The sequence below is a fragment of the Sminthopsis crassicaudata genome, chromosome 5, assembly GCF_048593235.1.
Source record: "Sminthopsis crassicaudata isolate SCR6 chromosome 5, ASM4859323v1, whole genome shotgun sequence".
In the NCBI taxonomy this organism is placed as follows: domain Eukaryota; kingdom Metazoa; phylum Chordata; class Mammalia; order Dasyuromorphia; family Dasyuridae; genus Sminthopsis; species Sminthopsis crassicaudata.
The window spans coordinates 114,290,185-114,312,626 of NC_133621.1; the positions used below are offsets into that span (position 1 = coordinate 114,290,185).

General features: G+C 48.9%; 1 protein-coding gene, 1 long non-coding RNA gene and 1 other non-coding gene across 15 annotated transcripts in view; 1 reads left to right on the forward strand and 2 right to left on the reverse strand.

The window, feature by feature from the left end:
- The window catches only part of CCDC136 (coiled-coil domain containing 136), a 28,030-nt gene extending 11,900 nt beyond the window's left edge, over positions 1-16,130 (reverse strand). For 4 of the 13 annotated variants that reach the window (XM_074267985.1, XM_074267989.1, XM_074267983.1 and 1 more), the window contains exons 1-13: positions 16,008-16,130; positions 14,380-14,484; positions 13,083-13,334; positions 12,823-12,897; positions 6,772-7,095; positions 4,554-4,698; positions 3,762-3,954; positions 3,294-3,443; positions 2,777-2,959; positions 2,096-2,266; positions 1,641-1,811; positions 1,204-1,374; positions 684-857 (exon numbers count right to left, since the gene is read on the reverse strand). In XM_074267985.1, coding sequence (XP_074124086.1) covers positions 684-857; positions 1,204-1,374; positions 1,641-1,811; positions 2,096-2,266; positions 2,777-2,959; positions 3,294-3,443; positions 3,762-3,954; positions 4,554-4,698; positions 6,772-7,095; positions 12,823-12,897; positions 13,083-13,334; positions 14,380-14,484; positions 16,008-16,065 — 2,172 coding nt within the window. In that variant the 5' untranslated portion in view covers positions 16,066-16,130. Of the gene's footprint in view, positions 1-683; positions 858-1,203; positions 1,375-1,640; positions 1,812-2,095; positions 2,267-2,776; positions 2,960-3,293; positions 3,444-3,761; positions 3,955-4,553; positions 4,699-6,771; positions 7,096-8,528; positions 8,626-10,512; positions 10,634-12,822; positions 12,898-13,082; positions 13,335-14,379; positions 14,485-15,749; positions 15,813-16,007 lie in introns of those variants that run through there. The other 9 variants (XM_074267995.1, XM_074267994.1, XM_074267991.1 and 6 more) reach the window with 5 other exon arrangements.
- Positions 8,651-12,086, forward strand: LOC141543115 (uncharacterized). Its single transcript, XR_012482337.1, has 2 exons — positions 8,651-8,808; positions 10,971-12,086. It is a non-coding gene; the product is annotated as an uncharacterized LOC141543115 (long non-coding RNA).
- Positions 16,131-21,140: 5,010 nt separating the features above from the next.
- On the reverse strand, positions 21,141-21,212 carry TRNAP-AGG (transfer RNA proline (anticodon AGG)). Its single transcript has one exon. It is a non-coding gene; the product is annotated as a tRNA-Pro (tRNA).
- Between the last annotated feature and the right edge of the window lie 1,230 nt (positions 21,213-22,442).

Here is a 22,442-nt window from a genome sequence, read left to right on the forward strand (position 1 = left end):
AATAATTCCACCATCTATTGTTTTGTGAGAACCCCAGCAACAAAAGAGCAAATAGTCAGGAAGACTGAACTCTAATCCTGCCTCAGATACCTACTAGCCATGACCCTGGGCAAGTCATTTCACCTCTGTCTCAGTTTTCACATCTGAAAAGTGAGAATAATGATGGCAATTACCTTCCAGGGTTGTACCTTGCAAACCACAAAGCACCAGATATATGCTAATTACCATCAAGGCCTTTCTAAATTTCTGCCTCAGCAGTTAATGGACTGAGGGATGACTTGGAGGTAGGAAGAAGAGTTCAGAAGCCTTTGATACTTACTAGCTGCATGATCTTGGTCAAGTCCCCTAATGTTTGCCTGCCTGGTTTTCCTTATCTTTAAAGAAGGCTAAGAGCACCTCTCTTTGGTTGTTGTGAGGATAAATGAGATGACCTATGTAAAAGGTGCTAGATAAAAAGCATATTATTTTCCTTGTGGTTGTCCCACATTTTCCAGATTTTAAAGTGGGGGACCTAGGCTAGTCCCCGCCAGGCAGGACAGTTCCAGCAGTCTCTCAGGCTTCTCTTCCTAGCTGTGTATCTTTGGGCAGCTCCTCATTCCACAGGAGGGGATGCCCTGAGCTTGGCTACTAGGAGCTTGGCTACCCCCTGGGAGAACCTCCCTACTTCCTCTGTGGATACTTACCTTGTTTGCCTTGTTATCCTGGTTCTGTGCATTCCGGAGCATCTCCAAATCATGATTGCAGAAGTCAAGAGCTTCCTGCAGCTCCTGCTGTACTTGGAGATGCCGGGCCTGCTTCTCCTTACTGTCCTGGTACAGAACCTCCAGGTCTTGAACTCTGGCCTCCAAGTCTTTGTTCTATGATATAGGAGGCAATCACTGAAATCTCCCTAGCAATAACCGGCTTTCACCCTATTCTTGGTCTTTTTTTTCTATGATTAAAAGGAGATTCCCTGACTTGTTCAACCTCATCTTCTGTTCTACCAGGGGCTACTGAGAGTAGATCAATTCCCAGCATGCCCTAATGCATGAAAAGTCTGCAAGCTGTTTAGATGCAAAATTGAGGGAAGCATGGGGCTGCAAATCCTAATCTCTTCTCCTTTTGCTCATTATTCCAAGGGGCTCTTGCTCCCCTCAACTCCCACAGAACTCCAAAGAGAAGATTCTCTCTTGCCATGCTCTCCCTCACCTAAGATGCCTTTACCTTTTTAAGAACCTCCCGGTTGGCGGCCTCTGCAGCTTTGAGGCGTTCTACCTCCATTCCACAAAACTCCAGATCCTCCTGTAATTTCTCTTGTGCATCCAAGAGTCGACAGTTTTCCTCCTGGCTTTTGCAGTACCGATTCTGCAATTCGTCAACCTTACATTTCAGCTCCTATAGTGGAGGAGGACTTTGGGCAGTGCAGTTAGCCTTGGAGAGCCTTACCTGTTTACCTCTCTGCCTAGTGTACTTGGACACTAAAAAGTGTGCAAAGTTGAGGGAAGCATGGGGCCGCAAACAGCCCTGAATCTCCAATCTCTCCCAATCTCTTCTCCTTTTGCTCATTATTCCAAAGGACTCTTGCTCCCCCCATCTCCCACAGAACCCCAAAGAGAAGATTCTCTCTTGCCATTCTCTCCCTCACCTCAGATTGCTTTTACCTTCTTAAAAGCCTCCTGGTTGGCAGCCTCTGCAGCTTTGAGGCGTTCTACCTCCATCCCACAAAACTCCAGATCCTCCTGTAATTTCTCTTGTGCATCCAAGAGTCGACAGTTTTCCTCCTGGCTTTTGCAGTACCGATTCTGAAATTCTTCAGCTTTACACTTCAGCTCCTGTAGTGGAGGAGGACTTTGGGCAGTGCAGCTAGCCTTAGAGAACCTTATCTGTTTACCTCTCTGCCTAGCTCACTTGGACACTAAAAAGTGTACAAGTTGCTCAGATGCAAAGTTGAGGGAAGCATGGGACTGCAAACAGTCCTAAATCTCCAATCTCTCCCAATCTCTTCTCCTTTTGCTCATTACTCCAATGGGTTCTTGCTCCCCCCATCTCCCACAGAATCCCAAAGAGAAGAAGACTCTCTCTTGCCATTGTGTCCCTCACCTCAGATTGCTTTTACCTTCTTAAAAGCCTCCTGGTTGGCGGCATCCACACTTTTGAGGCGTTCTACCTCCAATCCACAAAATTCCAGGTCCTCCTGTAACTTCTCCTGGGCATCTAAAAGCCGACTGTTTTCCTCCTGGCATTTGCTGTACCGATTCTGTAATTCTTCAAGCTTGGCCTTCAACTCCTATGGTAGAAAAGAACTTTGGGCAGTGCAGTTAGCTTTGGAGAGCCTTGCCTGTTCACCTCTTTGCCTAGCTCATTCAGATTCTGACAGCCTGGAGAGCTTTCCTCTCCTCTCCTTCTCTCTTCTTCTCTTCTCCTTTCCTCTGTCCTTTCCTCCCCTTTGGAGGCCTCTCCTCTCCCCTCCCTTTCCTCTTTTCCCCATCCTCCCTTGAACCTCTTCTTGTTCTTTTCTTTTTTTCTTCCCCTCTCCTCTCCTTTCCTTATCTTTCTTTCCTTTCTTTCCCCTTTACTTCACTAGCTTGGCATCTTCTCTGATGCAGATACCTAGATGAAGCTATAGCTCTTCAATGATCCAGGCAGTGCTACATGGATTCTGCCCTCTTTTCCTTTACCCACAGGTCATGCAAAGGCCCTCTCACAGATTCTAACTCTTCTTTTATTTGCTGTCTCCCCCAAAGTCTCAAGACAGGCTATATCAGCCTCTTCCTTCACTTCTCACTGCTGCTATTACCTTCTCATTTTTGTTGCTTTCTGCAAGGGATCCCCTCTTAATCATGAGCTTACGTTGCTCTTCTTTACTTGCAAGAAGCTCTCCCTGAAGTTGATTCCGTGCCTTTATGAGACTTGCCTGCTCTGACTGGCTCTCTTGGTATTTCTTCTGCAGCTCAGCCAATTTTTTCATCAGCTCGTCCGTCTGTGGTGAAGAAGACATGAGCAAGTATGGTTACCACCAGATATGGCAGGGCCTTTCATAGTGTTGTTTGGTTCCTCCTTAGATGCAGATACCTTGAGGAATTTCCATTATGTCTCAATTTATTCTCTCCTCTGATGCATTCAGAAATGATTAGTGCTTCCAGAATGCAGCATTGCATGGATCCCAAAATTGGTCCCCACAGGCTAAACCTCTGAATTAAGATCAAAGGTTAGTTAAGTCTAGCCTAGCATCAGGTCTCCCTCCCTCACCTGGCAAGGCAACTTCTAGCAGGTACCTCTTTTACCCTTCTCTCCTTCCCCTGAGAAGGGGTTACCTGGCTTTTGATAAGGGCATCCTGGGAACTTTTAAGTCGATGAATGTCATCCCTGCAATTGTTCAGCTCCTTCTGCAAGCGCCTCTGCTCTTCCTCACTGGCCCGATGCACCTTCTGTAATTCTTGTAGTTCAATATGCAGGTCCTTACACTGGAAGAAGGATGGCAGGGAGAGCTTATGAACACAGGGAACAGGCCTTGGGGAAGGTAAGGTGTCAGAGAAGGATTTCACTTACAAACACCCCCATGTTGTCTATGTAGATAGCATACCCATTCAATTAGACCCTAAGTGCATTCACAGCAGGGACTGAGTGGTTTCTCATCCTTGTGTCCCTGGCTCTAGGACAGTGCCTTTCACAGAGTGGGTGCTTTTAGAAAAGTTCACGGAATAGAATAGATATGTCTATCCCTAGGCCACCACAGAAGGAAAGTGAAGTGGCAGAAAGCATTCTTCCTTGATGGTGCCCACCTTTTTTTGCATCTCCTGCACGTGCCCCTCAGCACCGTGAAGCTGTTGCCGAAGGTTCTCAGATTCTTCCTCCTCCTCTTCCTCTTCTTCCTCACAGGGGTATAGGAGATCCACAAACATATCCATTCCTGAAGTCTGACATGCAGCTGTTGACATCATCTTCTTTGACCATCTTTCTGCCATCCTCATTTCTCTGGAACCCACCACCCCAAAGCCACAATGGGACAGTGTTATATCTGTCAATACCATCCAAGGCCGAACAACAAGAGACTACTGGGATGAAATCCTCAAACCCACTCAGCTACATACTAAGCTAGATTCCTAGAGAGCTGCACCCACCACAATCTTTCAAGGCTAGTGGGTTCTGGGATGGATCTAAGACAAGCTTGGGACTTAGCTCAGGACCAGTTTATTGCCATATCTGGAAGACCTCAGGTGACAGAGTAAGTCACTGCTAAAATACCTATGGAGACTGCATCTGAGCTACTTTTGGATACGCCTCAGAGCCAGATCCAATCAGACTCTGGGGAGAGCCTGAATGGGCTTTGGATTCTGCAGATCAGTCCTAGTAGTAGGAACCCTTTGCACATGGGATGATCTGGTCTGGATGGGGCCAGGGGCTCGGGCCTATCTGTGTCTGTCTCTCTGACTCTGTGTCTCTCTACCTGCTAGCAGGAGGGGAGATATTCCCTGGTTTCCTCGGTTATAATACCACCTACCATCTTTTTCTAGCATTCCCTAAAAGGCAAGAGTGGGGCAGCTGCACAAAGAATTACAGAGAGGCCAGGCTACCTGCATTTCTCCAATGGATCCTCACTGCAATACCTCTGGGACTCCATCTCCTCAAGCTGTTCACACAGGCTGCTGTTACTCATTTGCAGGGCATTGTATTCCTCAGTCAAGAGGTTGCAACGGTCCCGCAACTGTTGCAGTTCCTCTGTGGAGAGCAAACATAATGAAGAATGCTAAGGAAAAACAGCACTGAGAGCTGGCTTCTGTTTTCCTCCTCTAGAAGAGACTAGGGGAAGCTCACCAGCTTCACTGATGCCCAAAGGCCAGAAGGAAGGTTCAAAGCCAGAACTCAGAGTTCCTTGGAAGACAAGCCCCAGGGAAGGCAGTGCTGCCCTTGTTCCCTAGTCATCCTTCTAACATGCCTTCAGAAACCATTATACTGACTAGTTCTGGAGATTCTTTGGCTTCTAGAGGTTAATCCAATGTTAGCAGATTCTCTCAAAGCTTTCTTCTAACATCTTGTTATCTTAAGTTTATGTTGAAAATAGATCTTCCCTTCCTTTAGGCAGCTCTCTGGGATAACAATTGTAAATTGTAAAAGTGACAAAGATTGAACGAAAGCTGAGCTGCTGTCCCTTGACCTCTCTGCCACCCTATATCTACCTGGCATGAACAGACTGATCTAGATAACTCCCAGAAGCCCAATGTGTGGGGATTATGGGATTCCCCTTTATGGTTTATTTGTTGGCTCCCTCGGAAACTCTCAAGCATTTAAAAGGGTCCCCCAAGGGAAATAAGACTCTCAGAAATCTTTGAAAGAATCTGCTAACTTTTGATTAACCCTCTAGGAGGTCATAAAACCTCAGGAACTAGCCAATATGGTAGCTTCTGAAGATGTCTTAGAACATGTCTTATTGTTATTCTTGTTGATTACTTCCACAAACACAAGACTGTACTCATTGTGTTTCTAGCCAATTAGCAATTTTGACAGAGTATAGTATTATTTATAATATTATAATATTACTCTTTGCTTATATTTAATAAATGTTGCCTTGACTTGACCTCGTTCTTGATTATTCAATCATGATAATGCACCAATGTTTACTTCTCCTTTACCTTGGGTCCAAATTCTCCCAAAATAACTCCCCAGTCTAGAGCTGGTAATGACTTTTCCCTGCTTAGGAAGGCTTGCCCACCTGTCTTTTAACCCACATTGCAAGCAGGTTATAGAACAGTGGCTTCCTAAAGTTCCAAAACTAAATCTGTGCTCAGGACAAAGTAAGGTCTCTTCTGCTCTCAGTCCCAATAGACAGTTGGACAAGAACTGAGACTTATTCACTTGGGTGGGGGAGGGAATCCCTGAATTTGGGGACATCTCTGCAGTTACTAGGGTCAAGCTCTTTGCCCTCCCGTCTAATTTCAGATGTACTTGAAGCCACTCTCTCCTGTGGTAAGAGTTGTTAAGGCTAATGAGGTGGAGCACTAGACCGAAAGCCAGGATTTGGTTTAGAAATTGCCAGGCAAAAGGCCACAATAACTCCAGGGAATGATTTCTCAGCAAGGCAAGCCCTGTTTGTAAACTGGCTGGGATTTTTGCCCTGCATGCCTAACATCACCACTGACTCTGGCTACCAGGCAAGATTTCTCCTCTATTTTTCATTTTCCCAAAGTTGTGTCATGGTGCTAACATCGCACAGTCTCTTCTCCTTTCTACCACTGTTTTTAGGGGCAGCTAGGTGATACAAAGGATAGAGTGCTGGGTCTAGAGTCGGGAAGAATTGAGTTTAAATCTAGCCTTAGGCATTTAGTGTGTAACCCTGGCCAAGCCACTTTACTCCTATTTGTCTCAATTTCTCATCTGTAAAATGGGGATAGACTGGAGAAGGAAAGGGCAAACTTCTCCAATATCTTTGTCAAGAAAACATCATGGACAAAGTCTATGGGATCATGTAGAGTCAGATTCAACTGAATGACCAGATAGAAACTACTGTTCTTAATGGTCTTACTCTGGTAGATCTTGTCGATATTTCTTAACCAGAGAGAACCTTGAATCCCCCATCTTTCTACTCCATTATTATTCATATTTTACAGCCATTATCATTCATATTTTATCCAAAAATAACAACTAACCCGAGAAGCCAAAGTCCAGTACTCCAGATTCAGAAGACTTTCCCCAAAGGTACTGCACCCAGCCGTCAATGGAGACCTCCCCACTGCCTTCCTCTGTTTAGCTTGTCCCCACCTCCCTGGCCTAGGAACCAAAAAATTGCCCTGGTACCTTGCAGCAAGCTAACATCTGAGAGGACCAAGCTCTCAGAGTGATCAGAATCCTTCAACTGGATCTCAGACCGCAAAGAATTGATCTCCATCTCGTACTCCTCCTGCATGCGCTCCATGCCCGAAAGCTGGGAGCGCATGCGGCACAGGTCCTCCTGCAGAGAGGCTATGTCACCCTCATGCTCCACTGCAGCATCCTCTGCTGCCTGTCGCAGAGTATGGATCTCGTCTTGGGCCATCTGCAGTTCCTGTTCTATGTCCTTCAGTTCAGTCTCTTTCTCTTGCTCAAGAATGGAGATCTCTTCTCTAAGGGATCTTAGTTCACCTAGGAGAGATGGAAATTGGGGCTGTCAGACAACTGGCGCACAGATCCATTGGATCCCCAGAGAACAACTAATTCTTTTCCCTTATGGGTATTCTAGGGGCCCCAAGCTCTGCCCCATTGGAGAGGAATAGCTCTGCCCATAGTAGGAGAAAGATATTTAATGGTTACCAGCCAAGAAACTAAGAGTGAAGAGTAGAAGGGAGCCCCGCTTCATTAGTCAGGCCATGAGAGCTTGGACCAGGAGTGGAGGGTGATTAAAGAACACAGCCAAGCCTTTCATTTTTTACAAACACCTCATCTTTTTTCCAACTCTCCCTATGTTTTTTCTAGTCATCCAAGTAAACCAGTGATGTATGCTCCCCTGGAGTTAGTTTGGGTGTTCACAACTGGTCACTGCTTCTAGTTACATGTTGTGGTGGCTCTATGGGACAATAGGAATTTAATATCCTAAACCTACCCAAGGAAACATAAGGATTCAAAAGGATGTGCGTCTTTGTGGCTCATCGGCCAGATGCAGCCAGTCCGAGCCCAAGTTGGATTGTACATGAGATCTTTTCAATCTCCCAGTTTTATTTAACCTAATTAGCTAGCACATATAAGCTAGGTAGCCAATACCAGCTGCCTTTGTGACTGACACCAGGGGTCATGCTGGCAGGCTTGGACCGGTTGAATGCAATTATACATTTAGGTTAATGTGAGCCGCACACACATAATAGATTTTCGAACATATGATACACTACTGAAAAATTTGGATGCCTCTGTTCTAAGGACTTCTATATGTCATACCTATCTCCAAAGAAATCTAATATTGGGAAAATAAGGAAAGTAAGGGGCACTAGCAGGGATAAAACTCAGAAGTGAGGACGCTATAGGAGCAGTGTAAGTAAAGCTGGGTGGCTGGGAGTCATTCCTTTAACGAGTATTTACTTAACTACTCTGGGCACAGAATGAGCTCCTGAAAGAGAACAAAAGTAGTAAAAGACAATCCCTAACAGCAGGAAACTTCAGAACTATAACTAGGAATGAGCAACCAGGCTTTGCCAGTGTACCCAAATTTAGAAGGTACCAACAGTAGTTGTGGTAAGTCTAGGGATTTCAATGGTACAGGGAACTCTCAGTAGAGGAACTATCCTCTCTTAATGCAGGCCAGCATCTTCTCTACACTTTTCTACAAGGTCAGGGAGAGATCACCCAGGGTCCCAGACTACAAGGCCAGTCCTCATTACCCAGAAAGTCCTCCCCAGCTGCCCAGTCCCCCAGCCCGCTCCCACCGCTCCCTGCTCTCACCACCAGTACCAGCCTCCCAGGGGCAGGCTTTGGTGGAAGAAGCCTGACCTCTGTCTTCCCACCACCAAATAGGGTTCCTGGGTCCAAAGTCCCTTCCACACCCCTTCCCCCCAAAAAGATTTTCTATAAAATTGAATTGGAGGGACCTTTCCTGGTGCTTGACCCAGGCATGTTTTCGATGCTTGCCTCAGTTCTAGAACTCAGTGCTAGAATGGATAGTATTGGTTCTGAGGAGCTTATTGTCTAGTTTGGAATACAAAACACAGACAAGTGAGATAACTGGAGCGCAGTCACAAAGCAGCAATATGCAAACACATAAGAAGTCAGTTAGTCTGAACGGATCATTCCTGCAGGGAGGGTCAGGGGAGCGATCCCTGCAGAGGAGGGCCATCCGGAGAAGGCTCCTAAGAGGAAGGAGGTTAAGAAGTGAGTCCTGAAGAGAGGAAGGAGCGGGGACTGGGCCTCAGTCCCTTCGCTGTAAAACGAGGGCTTGGGCTGGGGGACCTTGAAGGTCCTTCCAGCTCTAACTCTTAAGGCAGAAAGTGCGTGACACACGCGGGGAGCCCGGCAGTGGTGTGGAGCCCGGCTGCGTGAGATGAGCTTGGAAAGGTGGCAGCGTCACTTGAGAGCCTTGATGGAGTTTCTCCAATGAATGGCTGAAAGAGAGGGCCTAAAAAGTACTTCTGCCGGCAAAAAGCCACCTCACAGAACAGACTGTGACTGAGCTCCCGCCGTCCGTGCCCCCTCGGGTGACACAGGACTGGGGTCATTCAGAGTCCTCCAGGGCCCGCCACCTCCCCACGTTCAGACATCTCGCCTTCTTCCTGACACCAAGCCCGCTCCCGAGCAGGGCTACCATTGCTCTCGGTCTCCTCTGGGGGCCGCGTCTAATCACTGAGATTCCTCTTTCATAAGGACTACCCCCCCCCAGGGCCTATCCTCAGGCCGCACTCAAGGCCTTTTGACATCTCCTCTTCAGCTCATCAGCGTCCTTAAGCGGGCCTAGGCTGGCCCTGGTGCTGGGACAGCTTTCTCCCTCCTCTTCCTCGGCTCAGCAGGCAGCCTCGGGCTTCCCCTTCCTCTGGCCTTACTCTTCCACAGTGACCGGGGCTCTGTCTACCGGCTTTCGTGTGGGGAGCAACTCCCTCTGGCCCTTCTTCTACCCCCACCACTTCCTCGGGTCCTCAGAGCTAGAAGGGGCGACAGAGGCCGTTTCTCACACACCACATACATGGAGATCCAAGGGGACCTTCAAGGGCCCGGAGTCTCTTCACTTTACAAGCGGAGGCCACAGACTTGCTAGGCGAGGCAGGACTTGAATTCAGGGCTCCCTGACTCCAAGGCCGGCTCTCAGTGCGCCTAACTTCGCTGGCGGAGGTGGCCCGCTCCGGCCCCGGGAGCTCTGGCCTTGAGTCCGTGTCAGGTGCCCTCTGGCTACGCCGCGGCAGGGCCTCACCCCCCACACTAGGCAAGCTGCTCCGGCGCCGGCCGCCAGCGGCAGGTGGGCAGCGCGCTGCCCTTACTTACTTTGCACAAATCTCATCTCTACTGAGCATGTACATGCTGCGAGCCCTCTCCCTCTCCCGGAGAGAAGGCCTGGCCCCCCCTCTCTCTTTTTGGCCTCTGTAAGAGGCCCAGAACCACACCAGCCCCTGGCCGCGTGGCGGGGCCAGTGCTCGCTGAGTGACTGACTGACGGACCGACCGTAGTGTGAGGGAGAGAGCGGGCGTAGGGAGTGGCCAAGGTCCTAGGTGGAGGCTGAGGCCGGGTCCCTTCCATCTCCAAATCCTACGGCCTTCGGCCGGGCGTTCCCCACCTCGGAGCTGGAGGCAGCGTCCGGTGTGAGGCGGGCAGGGGCCGGGGCACGGGAGCCGGGCTCAGGTGGAGAATTGGCGGGCGTGGGCGGGGCTTGGGGCGGGGCGTGGGCGCCGGGGGTGGGGCTTGTTTGGGAGTTGAAGGGGGCGGGGCTTCGCCGGGAGTTGGCAGGAATAGGGCGGGCCTTAAAAGGGGCAGGAGGGGACGAGGCGGGTCTCCGAGGGGGTCTGTGCTGATTGGCGGTAGGGCGGGGTTTCTGCGCCGAATTTGGGCTTTGGGGTCTGGGTCCGGGTCGGAGAGTCGGTTCTCACTCACTGGTCAGGGACTCCATTGCGCCGGCTCGCTTAGTAGTTTCTCTGGGTGAACCCCCTCTGCGCGTGGCCCTCCCGGCCCCGTGGGGCTATAGTAGCCGCTTCCTGCCGGCCAGGGGCCCGGCCTACCCCCCCCCGGGGGCGCGCGCCCCCTGCCGGCGGAAACGGGCAGTGCACGGGCGCAGAGCTGCAAAGAGCTAGAAGGGGGAGGAGGGAGAGAGAGAAGAGAGAGAAAAACGCTCTGCCGCCCCCTGCAGGAAGGTGGGGATGCGGTCTGATCCGGCTGCCTCGGGCCGCACGTGGGTGAGTGTGTGTGTATGCGCATGGGCAGGTGTCAGCGCGTGTGCCCGGGGCATAATGCGTGTGCTCGCTGTATAAGCTGGGGAGAACCACGGAATCGTGAGGAGAGCGCTGGAAAGGATCTCTCTACTCCTCATTCCCCCCCCCTTTTTTTTTTAACAGATAAGGAAACTGCGTCCAGGAGGACCACTTCAGTCCCAGGATCAGCCTCCGATTCCGCCCGCCGATGCCCTATAACCACGTGACCGGCCAGTAGTCTGCGTCTTAAGAAGCAGAGGGGTCACAAGCACTTTTTGCGTGCGCCCCGGACTCGGCACTGCCCCGACACCTCGTGCAGCCCCCGGGGGGGGGCGGAGCTGGCTAATTTACAAATAAGGAGAGAGCAGCCCAGGTCCCAGAGCCGGGGTCAGGGCCCAGCAAGGAGCCCTGCTCTTCTGACTGCCCGCACAGTTTTTTCCTCCACAACCTCCCCAGCCTCAGCCTCTGCCTCTGGGTTTGCACGGGCGCGTGTGACCCACAGATATTTTTAAGCTCAGAGCCTGGGCCCGGCGGACGCGTTGCCGGCGTGTGCACGGTCCGCAGGAGCACTGGATCCCTGCCTGAAGCCTACAGTCAGCGGCTATAAATACACTCGGAGATCCGGCCCGCGCTTCAGAGCCCGGAGCAAGAGAATCAGCTGCGCTGACCTCAGGAAGCGACCCCAGCTGCAAAGGGCTCCTGAGAACGAGCGTGTTTGAGGGTCCCAGGTTACTGATGTCTCCAGAGATAAGGAATGGAAGCCAAGGAACATTCATCAGCTTCTCTGAACTCGTCCTGGGAATAGCAGCGGAGGCAGAATTTGAACCCAGGGCCGCTGACTTGGGACTCTGGCCATTCTATCCATGGTTACCTCACGGTCTGCCTTTTTCCTACCTCTCTGCCTTCTGTCATTTTCTCTCGGCTCTTCTTTGTTCCTCCCTTTGCCCCAGCTGTCTGCTTCTATTCCTGCCCGTCTCTTTGTTCTCTCTGTTCTTTGTTTCCCCATTTCCTCCTCCTTTTGTCCCACACTGGCCTGCCTCCCTGGGGAGGGCTGCTCTGAAGCTGTTTTCTAGGACATCTCCCAGAAACTGGAAGCTGGAAGGAGCCAACTAAAGCCGCCTTGATGTTGCTGAGGGATCTGGAACACCTACCCTGCTGCTCCTCAGAGATAGCTGCACAAGGGAAGAGATTTCTAGGTCATCTGTTGGGTTCCTGGTAGCTAAAGAGAGCCCCTCTTGAATACAAGCCCTTATTACACAACTTTGCAGCTTTGTGAGTATTATTGATTCTGCTTGACTCAGTTGCCCTAATCCTGATTCCTTCTGAAGCAAGAGACAGGGGTCAAGGAATATGGCCAAGCCAAGATGCATGCGGCACTCTCCATGCTGAAGTTTTTTTCAGAACTGGAGTGACCCTGCCCCTACTCCTAATCCACCTATCCCAACATCCAGCTGGGTTACCCACCTCTGGCACTGACCTGAGCATCAGAGGAAAATGGATGCGTAAGTTAAAAGGAGATTAGAGGCAAAAAAGACAGGAAGAATCAGAAGAGTGAGATAGAGGAATTTCAATAGAAAATGAGTGAATAAAGAGAGAAGGGCCAGGGGGAAAGAGCTAAGCATGGGACAGGAGGATGGAAGATGGTTGGAAAAGTGGAAGGTGAAATCCAGAGAGACAGGGGAAATAAGAGGATGGTAAAGAAAAGGTTGGTTGGTTGCTGTCCTTCGTATTCGAAGAGGACCAAAATGTTATCAGTCAAGTTAGTGTGTCTGCCTGTGGCTTATCAGACCCATGTGAGCTCGGGATGCTCTACTCTAGGTTGGGCACAAAGAGTCCCCATGAACATTTGGGCTAGCTTCTCTAATTTTGAAAAGATCATCTTGGATGACTAAAAAAGTGGTAAGAGAGATGGGATTAGTCCCTTGAAAAATGGTAAAATGGAGCCCACCTCGCCATCCCCCTATCCCTTGCTTTCTACATCAAATATTAGCATTACCCTGGAGTTTCTGGATCTCCTTGGTGAAGGTCTCTGCCTGCTGGGCACTGGCCAACCGCTCATCCTCCAGGAGTCCTGAAACAAAGCAGGAGTAGATTAAGGAGAGGTCCCAAGTCCTGAGAACATCCTGGCTTTTGTCAAGGCTTCCATCTCTTCCTGCCAGCTTCCCCCTTCTTAGTTTTCAAGAGCTTTGCCAGATGTGAAGATCACGCTTGAAGATGTTGAGAGGTAGAGAACTTGTGACCCTAGATTCCACTTACCTTGGAGCTCAAGTGAATCATCCTCGTGCTGTCCAGCCAGCTCCCTTGTCTCTTCCAGCTCAGCCACTAGTTGCAGTACCTGGGCTCTCAGCTCTTCCAGCTCTGTCTCAGTGAGGCTCAGCCCCCGAGGCTTGCCTCCCTGTAGAGACTTCACATCACTGTCCTGTGGCTCCTTTTTCTCTTTCTCCTCTTTCTCCTCCTCTTCTTCATCTTCCTCTTCCTCCTCATACAAAGCTGGGAGCAATACTTCTCCTATGAAACAGACAGACATGCAGAAACACACACACACCAGCATCAAGATCATCTTTTTTTAGCTGAGATTTCTCAAATTTGTGACTGTTACATTCAGCTAAAATAACCAGATAAAGATGATGCATTAGTACCCTCTGTAGAACTTGGGTTCAGGATATTTTCATTTCCCTGAGTCTTCCTGGAGTTTGCCAACTGAGTTTCATTTGGTTGGGACCTCTCACAATGACAGGATTTTTTGGTGGGGCCTCAAAAGCATGAGACAAAACTATGAAGGAAAGCTCTCCCATGGACACCTGGCTTCCACTTCTGACTCCTGGAGTCTAGGGGCAAGTGAATAGGGAATTAGAGAGTTGGAAAGAAATTTAGAGGTTATTGATTCCAAACTCTCGTCCAGTTCTAAAATCAATTTCTAGGGCATCTGCTTGTCCACTAATCTAGGAAAATCAGACTTTGTGTAGGAGCCTTTGAAGCCATCTGGGATGAAAGAAGTAGCTCTCGGATTCCAGAAAGGCAAATGTGGGATTGTGACCTACATGATAATATGTTCTTTAAACAATGTACAGGGAGGGATGCATGGCTAGCAGAGCAGCAAAATGTTGGTTGAATGGTAGCAACAGCAGATTGCAGCCCTGTGATTAAGATTGGGACTTTTCTACCATGATGCCTTTCTTCCAACCTTGAAGGTCTAGCTGTGGGGAGAAGGGAGTCTAGCTTGAAAGGCAAACTACAACCTTGGGGGTGGGAACAAGCAATTTTGTGGGGATGAAGTGAAGACCAGTGGTTCAGATGAAAGAGCTCATGAGGAAATATTTTGCTATGGTGTGACTTCCTCCTATCCCACAAGATAGACCCTAGTTAAAGTTGGGCCTCTTCAGGAAACAGTGAGGATAGGTTTTTGTCCGAATCGACAATTGGGCCTTAGTTTGAGGTGAGGATTATGGGAAAATTTAGGAGAAATGATGGGGTCAAGGGAGGGAGAGAGGAAAGGAATTAAAAAGTAGGAAGGGAGAAAGAAAAGAAAACCACTTAGGGCAAGAAAACTTACCATCCATGGTCTGACCCCAGCGCTCCAGGGACCCCCAACATTGGCCTTTTTTCCTCTCACAGCCCTCAGATCCCTCACAGGACCCTGCAGGGGGTACTGGAAATCCTGTGGAAGAAGTGGGACAGGCATAGTTAAGACTGGGGAGCGTAACCACCTTAGGCTTCTTAAGTCAAGGATGTCTGATGTAAATCCAGAAAGCACCTCCCCATTCCTGCCACTTCTGCTGGTTCCAGCTCCTCTACCCTGTCACCCCAGCCCCAGCTCTGCTGCTGACCCTGGTCCTACCACCCTGCCTATCCTGTCCCAGTTCCCAGCTCTGTGGCTGCTTTCTGTTCTACCCCACCCCCATTACCATCCCTGCACCTGCCTCTGTCACTGATCCTCCCCCCAAAAAACAAATGTTCATCTCTGCTGCTGCGGATGCTCTGCTGCTAATCCTGACTGATTTCCCCCCACCTCAACTGCTTCCATCTGCTCTAGCCTCCACCCTAGGTCTACTTCTAATCCTGACTGACCCCCCTCATTTACTGTAGTGGTCACTTCTGAGGCTGCTTTCTTACCTACCCTCCACATCCAGCTCTGCTGCTAGCTTGTTATCTGTGGCAATTCTCCATTCTAACACCCATACGTCGGCTGCTTGTGCCTGTCCTGCCCCATCCCCAGCTCTGCCGTGTACCCTGAATGTGACTCCCCTCCACAACAGACCTCTGCTTCTGACTCAGTGAACACCTCTCCCCCAACACACACACACACCTCTCCCTAATACAGGTCCCCATCTATCAGCCCCACCCCCAGCTCTGCAATTGACCCTGCCTCTGTGAATCTCTAGCCTACCACAGTTCCCCTCCACACCCACCTTTGCTGCTGCCCCTGACTCTCTAAATCATTCTCCTCCCTTCTCCTGCCAATTTTAGCTTCTTGATTCCCACATCGGCTGCTTTTTGTCCCCCATATTTCCAGTTCTGCTGTTGACTGAAGAGTCAAGATTGATCAAAACCCAGCTCTCTCCGTGTGTCTGTCTCTGTGTGTATCTGTATCTGTCTATCTGTCTCCCTCCCCATAAGCGCAGAGGGTGAATATTTAGGAGAGAAGATGAGGGAGCAGGAGGAAGGTAGAGGAAATGGAAGGGGGAGAAGAAGTGAAGAGAAAAAAGCTTGGGGATTAGGGAAGGGGCAATGGGAAGGGGGCTTCTGTTATTTGAACTGGGAGTAAAATCCCATCACTGCCACCTAATTCTCCCCGCTCCCCGCCCCCTCCCGCGCTCCCCCTCCAGTTATTCACTCTTCACTATGCTTAGGGTAAGAGAGGGCTGTAAATATGTGTGCTCCCCCAGGAGCCCGGGCCAGCCCGGGAGGTAAGGGAGGTGAAGCGGCTTTCTAGAGCAGCAGCTAGGACCGGGATGACAAAAAAAGCCTCTGGGGGGGGGGGGGCTGCAGCCGAGGGTCTGGCCATGCGGGGAGGGGGGAAAGGGAGGGGAAGATGGAGATCTCGGCCTCGGGAGGGAGAGGCAGGAAGAACTGCGGACCGAGAAGAAGCGCTGAAGGGACAAGGAGAGGAAGGGCAGCGGGGGAGGAGGACGGGAGAGGGGAACAGAGGATGGGAGAAGCCAGGTGAACTGCAGCCCTGACCTGAGCACTGGCTGTTCCAGCTCATGGCTCCCGGTCCATCCCCAGCTTCCGTGTCCATGGCCGCAGCCGCGGCCCGCTCTGCTGAGGGATGAAGCCGCAGAGCCTTGGGGAGCAAGGGCGGGAGGAGAAGAGGAGGAGCCGTTTGGGAGGGCGTGCAGAAGGCGGGGACCTAGCCCAACCCCACCAGCTCCCCTCTTTTCTCCATCATTTCCCCCCTCCCCAGCCTACCTGACGCAACCACTGGCGGGGGTGGGGAGGGAGGGAATAGCCTCTCTCTCTCTCTGCCCAGGGTCCCAAAGAGTCCAGCCCCTCCCCACCCCCAATTTGCTCGCTGCTGCCGACCTGCCCTGCTCCTAGGAAAGGGACCCAGAAATCCGGGGCTCCTTGCGCGCCACAGCCTTGGCCCCAAGAAGGAAGGCCAGTACAGGTTCACTGGCTAGCAGTCTGGGAGCTGGGCTGGACTTCTGAGTTCAGTAATTGCTTCTGTGCTAGATCTGCGGTAGGAGAGGGTTCAGCACTGTCCCTCCCACACACACCTCTACCCCCCCCACACACACACCGGGAGGCAATGAGAAGCAAGGTAGAGGGTCTGCCCCAGGAGCACCGGGGACTGAGAGGCAGCACTCTGGCGCATCTAGACTGTCCGGGAAAGCTGGAGCACCCCTCTAATATGGCGTTTCCCATGATGGAATGAATGATCATCCGCAAGCACAGCACACTCCAAGTCCAAAGAACCTCAGCCAGCTAACTGCCAGCCCTGGGCTTTGTCTCGTTTCAGAGAAGCACCCCGGGCCAGAGAGGGAGGATATTTCCACCCCAGATCTCAGTAGTGCTCTTGAGTGACATGGGGGCCTTTCTTGTTCCCGGATGCCCCTCTCCTCCGCCTCTAGAGTCAGGTCATGAGGCTTTATTATATATCCACAGTCCCACACGGCCCTTTGTTAAGTGGGATTTGGTTTCTTTATAAATGCCGAACTTCTACCTTCTTCTTTCCCTAATACAATCGAATTCCACAAGCCATTATTGTGTCTTTCCTCATAACAGTAACTTTGTTAAAGTGCTTGGGAATATAGACCAAAGCACTCCCTGTCCCCAAGGATCTTATGGTCTATGAGAAGAAAATGTTGTATACTTGGAAGTAAATATGAAATATGGGGCATCTAGAGGGCATGCTGGATAAGAGTGCCTCAGACACTAGCTATGGGATCCTGTACAAGTCACCTAACCCTATTTGCCTCAGTCTGCTCCACTGTAAAATTAGCTGGTGGCGGAAATGGCAAAGCCATTCCAGTATCTTTGCCAAGAAAACCCCAAATGGGCTCATGGCGAATTGGACATGTTGAACAACAAATATTAAATATATTCAAACTAACTTCTGGAGATAGGGCCATAGGTCCCGACTCTGCGAGCATAGAAACAGTCTTCAGAGAGCATAGTGGAAGACGAGGAAGAGGGGACCACATTGGTATGAGGGACAGGGGGTGGCCCTATGGCCTCAGCAGGCTGCAAGTCAGAGTCACGGGTATAGAAGTGTATTGGTGTGCCAGTGTAATAAAGATAGAGTTGATCTGATTATCAATTTCAGAGGAAGTGGTTGCAAGCTGGGAGAGTTGGTGGTGATGCATTCAGCAGCTAGGCAGATGGCCAAGTCTTAATCTTTTCTGATGGCCAAGGCAGAGATTGGTGGAGTCCAAGCTGGTTATAGAACCAGGGGAAGCACGTTTGAGGTACTTGGCCTTCTGCCAGGTCAACTCTGTAGCTACTGTAGATATGTGATTGCCATTATGTATCGAAAGAATTGTATACACATAGCATTGGGTTGTCTTTTGTTTTGGCTTGGATCTGTGATTTTATTAGTAGCCTTGGAGAGGCACCTGGGACCTGGAGGTCACATGATTTGCTCAGGATCTCCCAATCAGGAATGTCAGGGGCTGGACATGTGTACGTGTGGTCCTGGCTTTGTGGCCAGTCCTCTCTCTTTCCTACACTGCTTTTTCACGGCACCAGCCACACACGTGCATACGTGTGCCATGCTTGTGCTCCAGGATGTTTTCACATATCCTATTTCATTCTCCGACAACTCTGTTAGTAGGTAAGGTATTGGCTCTGTTACTCATTGGACAAGTTATAGGACCTCCGCTCATCCAGCTGGTTAAATGGCAGATGCCAGCTGAAAGCCAGACCTTCCAGTTTACTGAGTATCAGTGACGTTCTGGGTGCTGGCTGCCTTCAGGACTCCATTGCCAGGGCCACCTTCCTATAGGAATTGGTACCACCACCAGAAAGTGATAGCAATGCAGAAATACTCACAAGCTTATTGATATACACAAAGTTTTTTCTATCTACTCATAGAGGCCCATAGGCTAAGTGATTTCTCCTGGGCACTTCCAAATTGCTTGTGTGTATGGAGTCCAGGATTTCTTGGTCCTTTTTCAGAAGCTTAGAAACCTAGGGATACCCCCTGGCTCATTTCTTTTTTCTGGGGCCACAGGACCTTCTCTCCCCTGCTATCTCTACTCTTACCCAGCCCAACCCACTTCTGCCCAAGGTTCAGAAATACCTCCTTATGACTCTGATGTGGTCTTCGCCTAATCCTTCAATTTTGAATGTCATACATGGACACACACTGCCAAGTACACATGGTTATCAGTTGTTGCTAGGGTTAGAAAGACTTTATGAAAAAATTAAATGGCCTCATCAGGGCTTGAAAGCCATGGGCTTTTTTATTTGACCTGTTTAAGAGAAAGCTGTGGAACTCAATTTTTGATGCTCAAGGAAGCTCGAGGTGGAGAGGCCACAGGCAACAAAGCAAGGATGCTGGAGCAGTCTACAGCCTCTCCCCTTACCAGTGCCAGGATTGACACCTCCAAACTAAGGAAGCCCACCAACCCTCACATCGGCTGGGAAAGAGCCAGTTCCCCAAAAGTGGGACTGGGGAGGGCAAAGAAATGATCAACCAAAGTATTGCAAGGGAATCTTAGCTATGGCCACAGAAGGGAATCTAAGATGATTTGTAAGAAGCTGTTCTTAGAATTTGATCCAGCATTCCATCTTCATGTTGCTCAGGAAACTCCCTGGTCAGGATAGTACAGGTATTTTATAGGGGAGGGTTCTATTTAAAGTGAATCTAATTAGTTTTCCACCCTGAGGTCATAAGAAGGAAGATACCAATCAACTAGGACTACAGAAAAAAGACTGGAAGGAGGAAGAAGATACAGAGGTGGTATGGGAGAAAGAAAAGGAAACAGGCATTAAACACCTACTATGTACCTGGCACTGTGCCAAGCACTTTACAAATATCCCATTTGATCCTTACAACAACCCTAAGAAGTAAATGCATTCATCTCCATTTTACAATTTAGAAAACTAAGGCAGAGATTAAATGGTTTGCCCAGAGTCACACAGCTAGTATGTGTCTGAGGCCATATTTGATCAGATCTTCCTGACATTGGGCCCAGGATTCTAATCACTATCACCTAACTGCTTCTATGGCTAGGATATACACAGTTTATTAGACTAGGAAAAACTAAGCCTACCTTAAAAAATAAGTTTTTCCAGTTCTATTAAAGACAGATACTTTTTGATCTTGGTCTAGTCTAGCCTTTATCTATCCCCTTCTTTTACAAATCAGAAAACTAAAGTGAGGACATTTGGGCAAATTCAATCCCCTCCCCCCCACACACACATGCATACATCCCTAATTCCAATCCCTAAACCTCTACTGAGTTAATTTCAAACATATAAATACCACATTTCTCAGAAATCTTTCCCATAGAGACATGTATTATACCTAATAGAACTAACTCCCAGTTTTCTAACTTGTCTATACTCTCTTTACCTTAGTCTTGAGACTGAAGTGTATCCATAACCCAGGTTCCAAAGTAGTCTTAGTTTGATTCCAATTTTATCTTGAATTTATTCAGGATCCTCTAACGAGGCTCCCCTTGCGCCTTTTGAATTCCTCAGGACCCCCAGAATCATCCTTAGTGATGGGCTTTCAGCTGGGTCTGTTATAAAATGTCAAGGCCAATCAGATTAGCCTCAAGGGGCTCTGATTCAGGAATGAGGTAAAATTCAGGAATAACTCCTTTGTAGTTTGCTGCATTTGATCTGTCTTTGAGGGACTGGGTTGATTACTAAGGCTGGAACTCAAATCCTGTTCTATTAAAGACAAACACTTTTAGATCTGGGTCACCTAGTCTAGCCTTCCTCTATCCCCTTTTACAAGTCAGAATATTAAGGCAGGGACATTTGGTCAAGTTGTTCAATCCCACAGCTATTTTGGAGGCAAAGCTGGTATTAGAACCCAACTCTTCTGATACCTAGTGTAATGCCCTAACCACCAAAATACACTGCTTCCCCGTGGGATGCCCATAGTGGATGACCTAAACCTGTCATCTTAGTAATCAGCTCAGAGAAGAGTTGGTTCTAATAAACCCCTTCCTTGTATTCAGGGGCTCATCCTCCCTAATCCCATCTGAGCAGCTCATCCTTCCTATAGATTTATGAAAATCATTCGCTTGACTGTCTTGGTTTCTCACTCCTGGCCCTCATTTGCTTTCTGCAGCCTTCTGGGTTTTACTTCAGCAACTGGACTTTTTTACTCCTATCCTTTAGCTTCTGCCTGCAGTTTGTCCTCTTGGAATCCTCTTTTGGTTCACTATCTTCTGTCAGAGTCTCTTAGAAAAAAAAGATTATTGTGAATCACTAAGAGGGAGACTAAGCCAGGAAAGCTAGAGGTCTGACCATCAACCCTGACCCTTCTCATCCTCAGAGAATGTCAGAACCAGAAGGGACCTCTAGGACCATCTAGGGCTAACGCCCTTTTACAATTAAGGACACTGACTCATAAGGAAAACTGTTTTGCCCAGTGTTCCCCAGATGCATCTTAAACTATCCTGTGTCTGTCTGGCTTTTGTGAAAGCCAGAGACGTTTAGTATGGTATAAGCACAAGATGCATATGGGGAAATTCAGTGGCAGTTCCTGGCTCTAAAATAGTCATTAACCTAGAACAAGGTCTAACCTAGAACAAGAGACCTCAGGGGCGGATCAGTTTTAAAGATGGAGAAACTAAGCTGCCTCTTCACCCAAAATGTCCAAAAAAACCAAAAAAACACCAAACAATTAAAATAGGGCTCGTCCGGGATTTGAACCCGGGACCTCTCGCACCCTAAGCGAGAATCATACCCCTAGACCAACAAGCCCGTGGTAGAAGCAGCTGTCCAGATGTGATTTTGCCACATCGTCAGCATCCAAGTCTTCTGGTAACTGGCGGTTGTTCTCTCCCCTTCCAGCCTACCTGGCTCCCAGCCCAGGCCTTGGCTGCACTCCGCCTCACTCTTTGAACTTTCTCTCCTCTCCTTCCCAGCTTCAGTGCTACAGCCTGGAGATTCTTTGCTCTGGATGCGGTCTTTGTGTATATACTGAGTTGTGTCTTTGGGTTGGGGGTGGGGCTTGAGGGGAGGGGGAAGAACCAGATAGCTAACGCATTTACTTCTAAAACATGGATAGGAACAGAATAAATTCATAACATCCAGCAGCTATTCCTACTATTCCTTTTTCTTCAAAACTCTAGGAAATGAGCTTCATTGCAATCTTCTGTCTCCACCTCCCACTATGTCCACAAAACAAATCCCAAGCCCACTAAGTGTTACTATGAGCAAGAGAAGGCTTCCTTTAACCCAAGACATGAAAAGGGGAAGTAGGAAATGTATATAAGTGAGAAGCAGGATTAAGAAATACGAAAGTACAAGGAGAAAGAATAATTTGGTCTACTGGAATGAATGCTGGCTGCAGGACTGGGTAGATGCCCTGGGTTCTAGACCATTTCATCTGCCTTAAGCTTCCCATGTCTCATTGGCAATACCTATTCTTTCTGCATTACAGTGGATTGTTGTGAGGATCAAAATAAGATAACGTGCATGAAAATGTTCTTGTAAACTGTAAGGCAATCCTGGAAGATTTCTACTTAGATCTGTAGTTTGCTTCCTGCTATTTTTGACTCTCCCTAACCCTGGACATCAGTTAACCAACAAGTCAATCAACAAGCAATCAGTTTACTACAGTTTGTTAAGCACCTGATAAGTGCTGGGCACTGTGCTCAGAACTGGGGATACCAAAAAGGTCAAAAAATAGTCCCCAGTCCCAAAGAGCTTACCGTCTCATGGGAGAGAAAACAGGCAAAAAAAAAAAAAAAAAAAAAAAAATCTGAAAACAAAGCATGTAGGATAATTTGGGAGTGGTCTCGGGGGAAATCACTAAGATTTGGGAAAACTTCAAAAAACAGAAGTTGAGACTCCTTCTCTGGATTAGCATAGAGTCCAAATTGATCTCGAAAGTGAACCTGATCCCAAATAGAAACGTTTGTTAGAGGCTGGCTTCTTTGTGTTCAGTCACCTAGCATTTATTAAGTATGTGTTATGTGCCAGGTATAG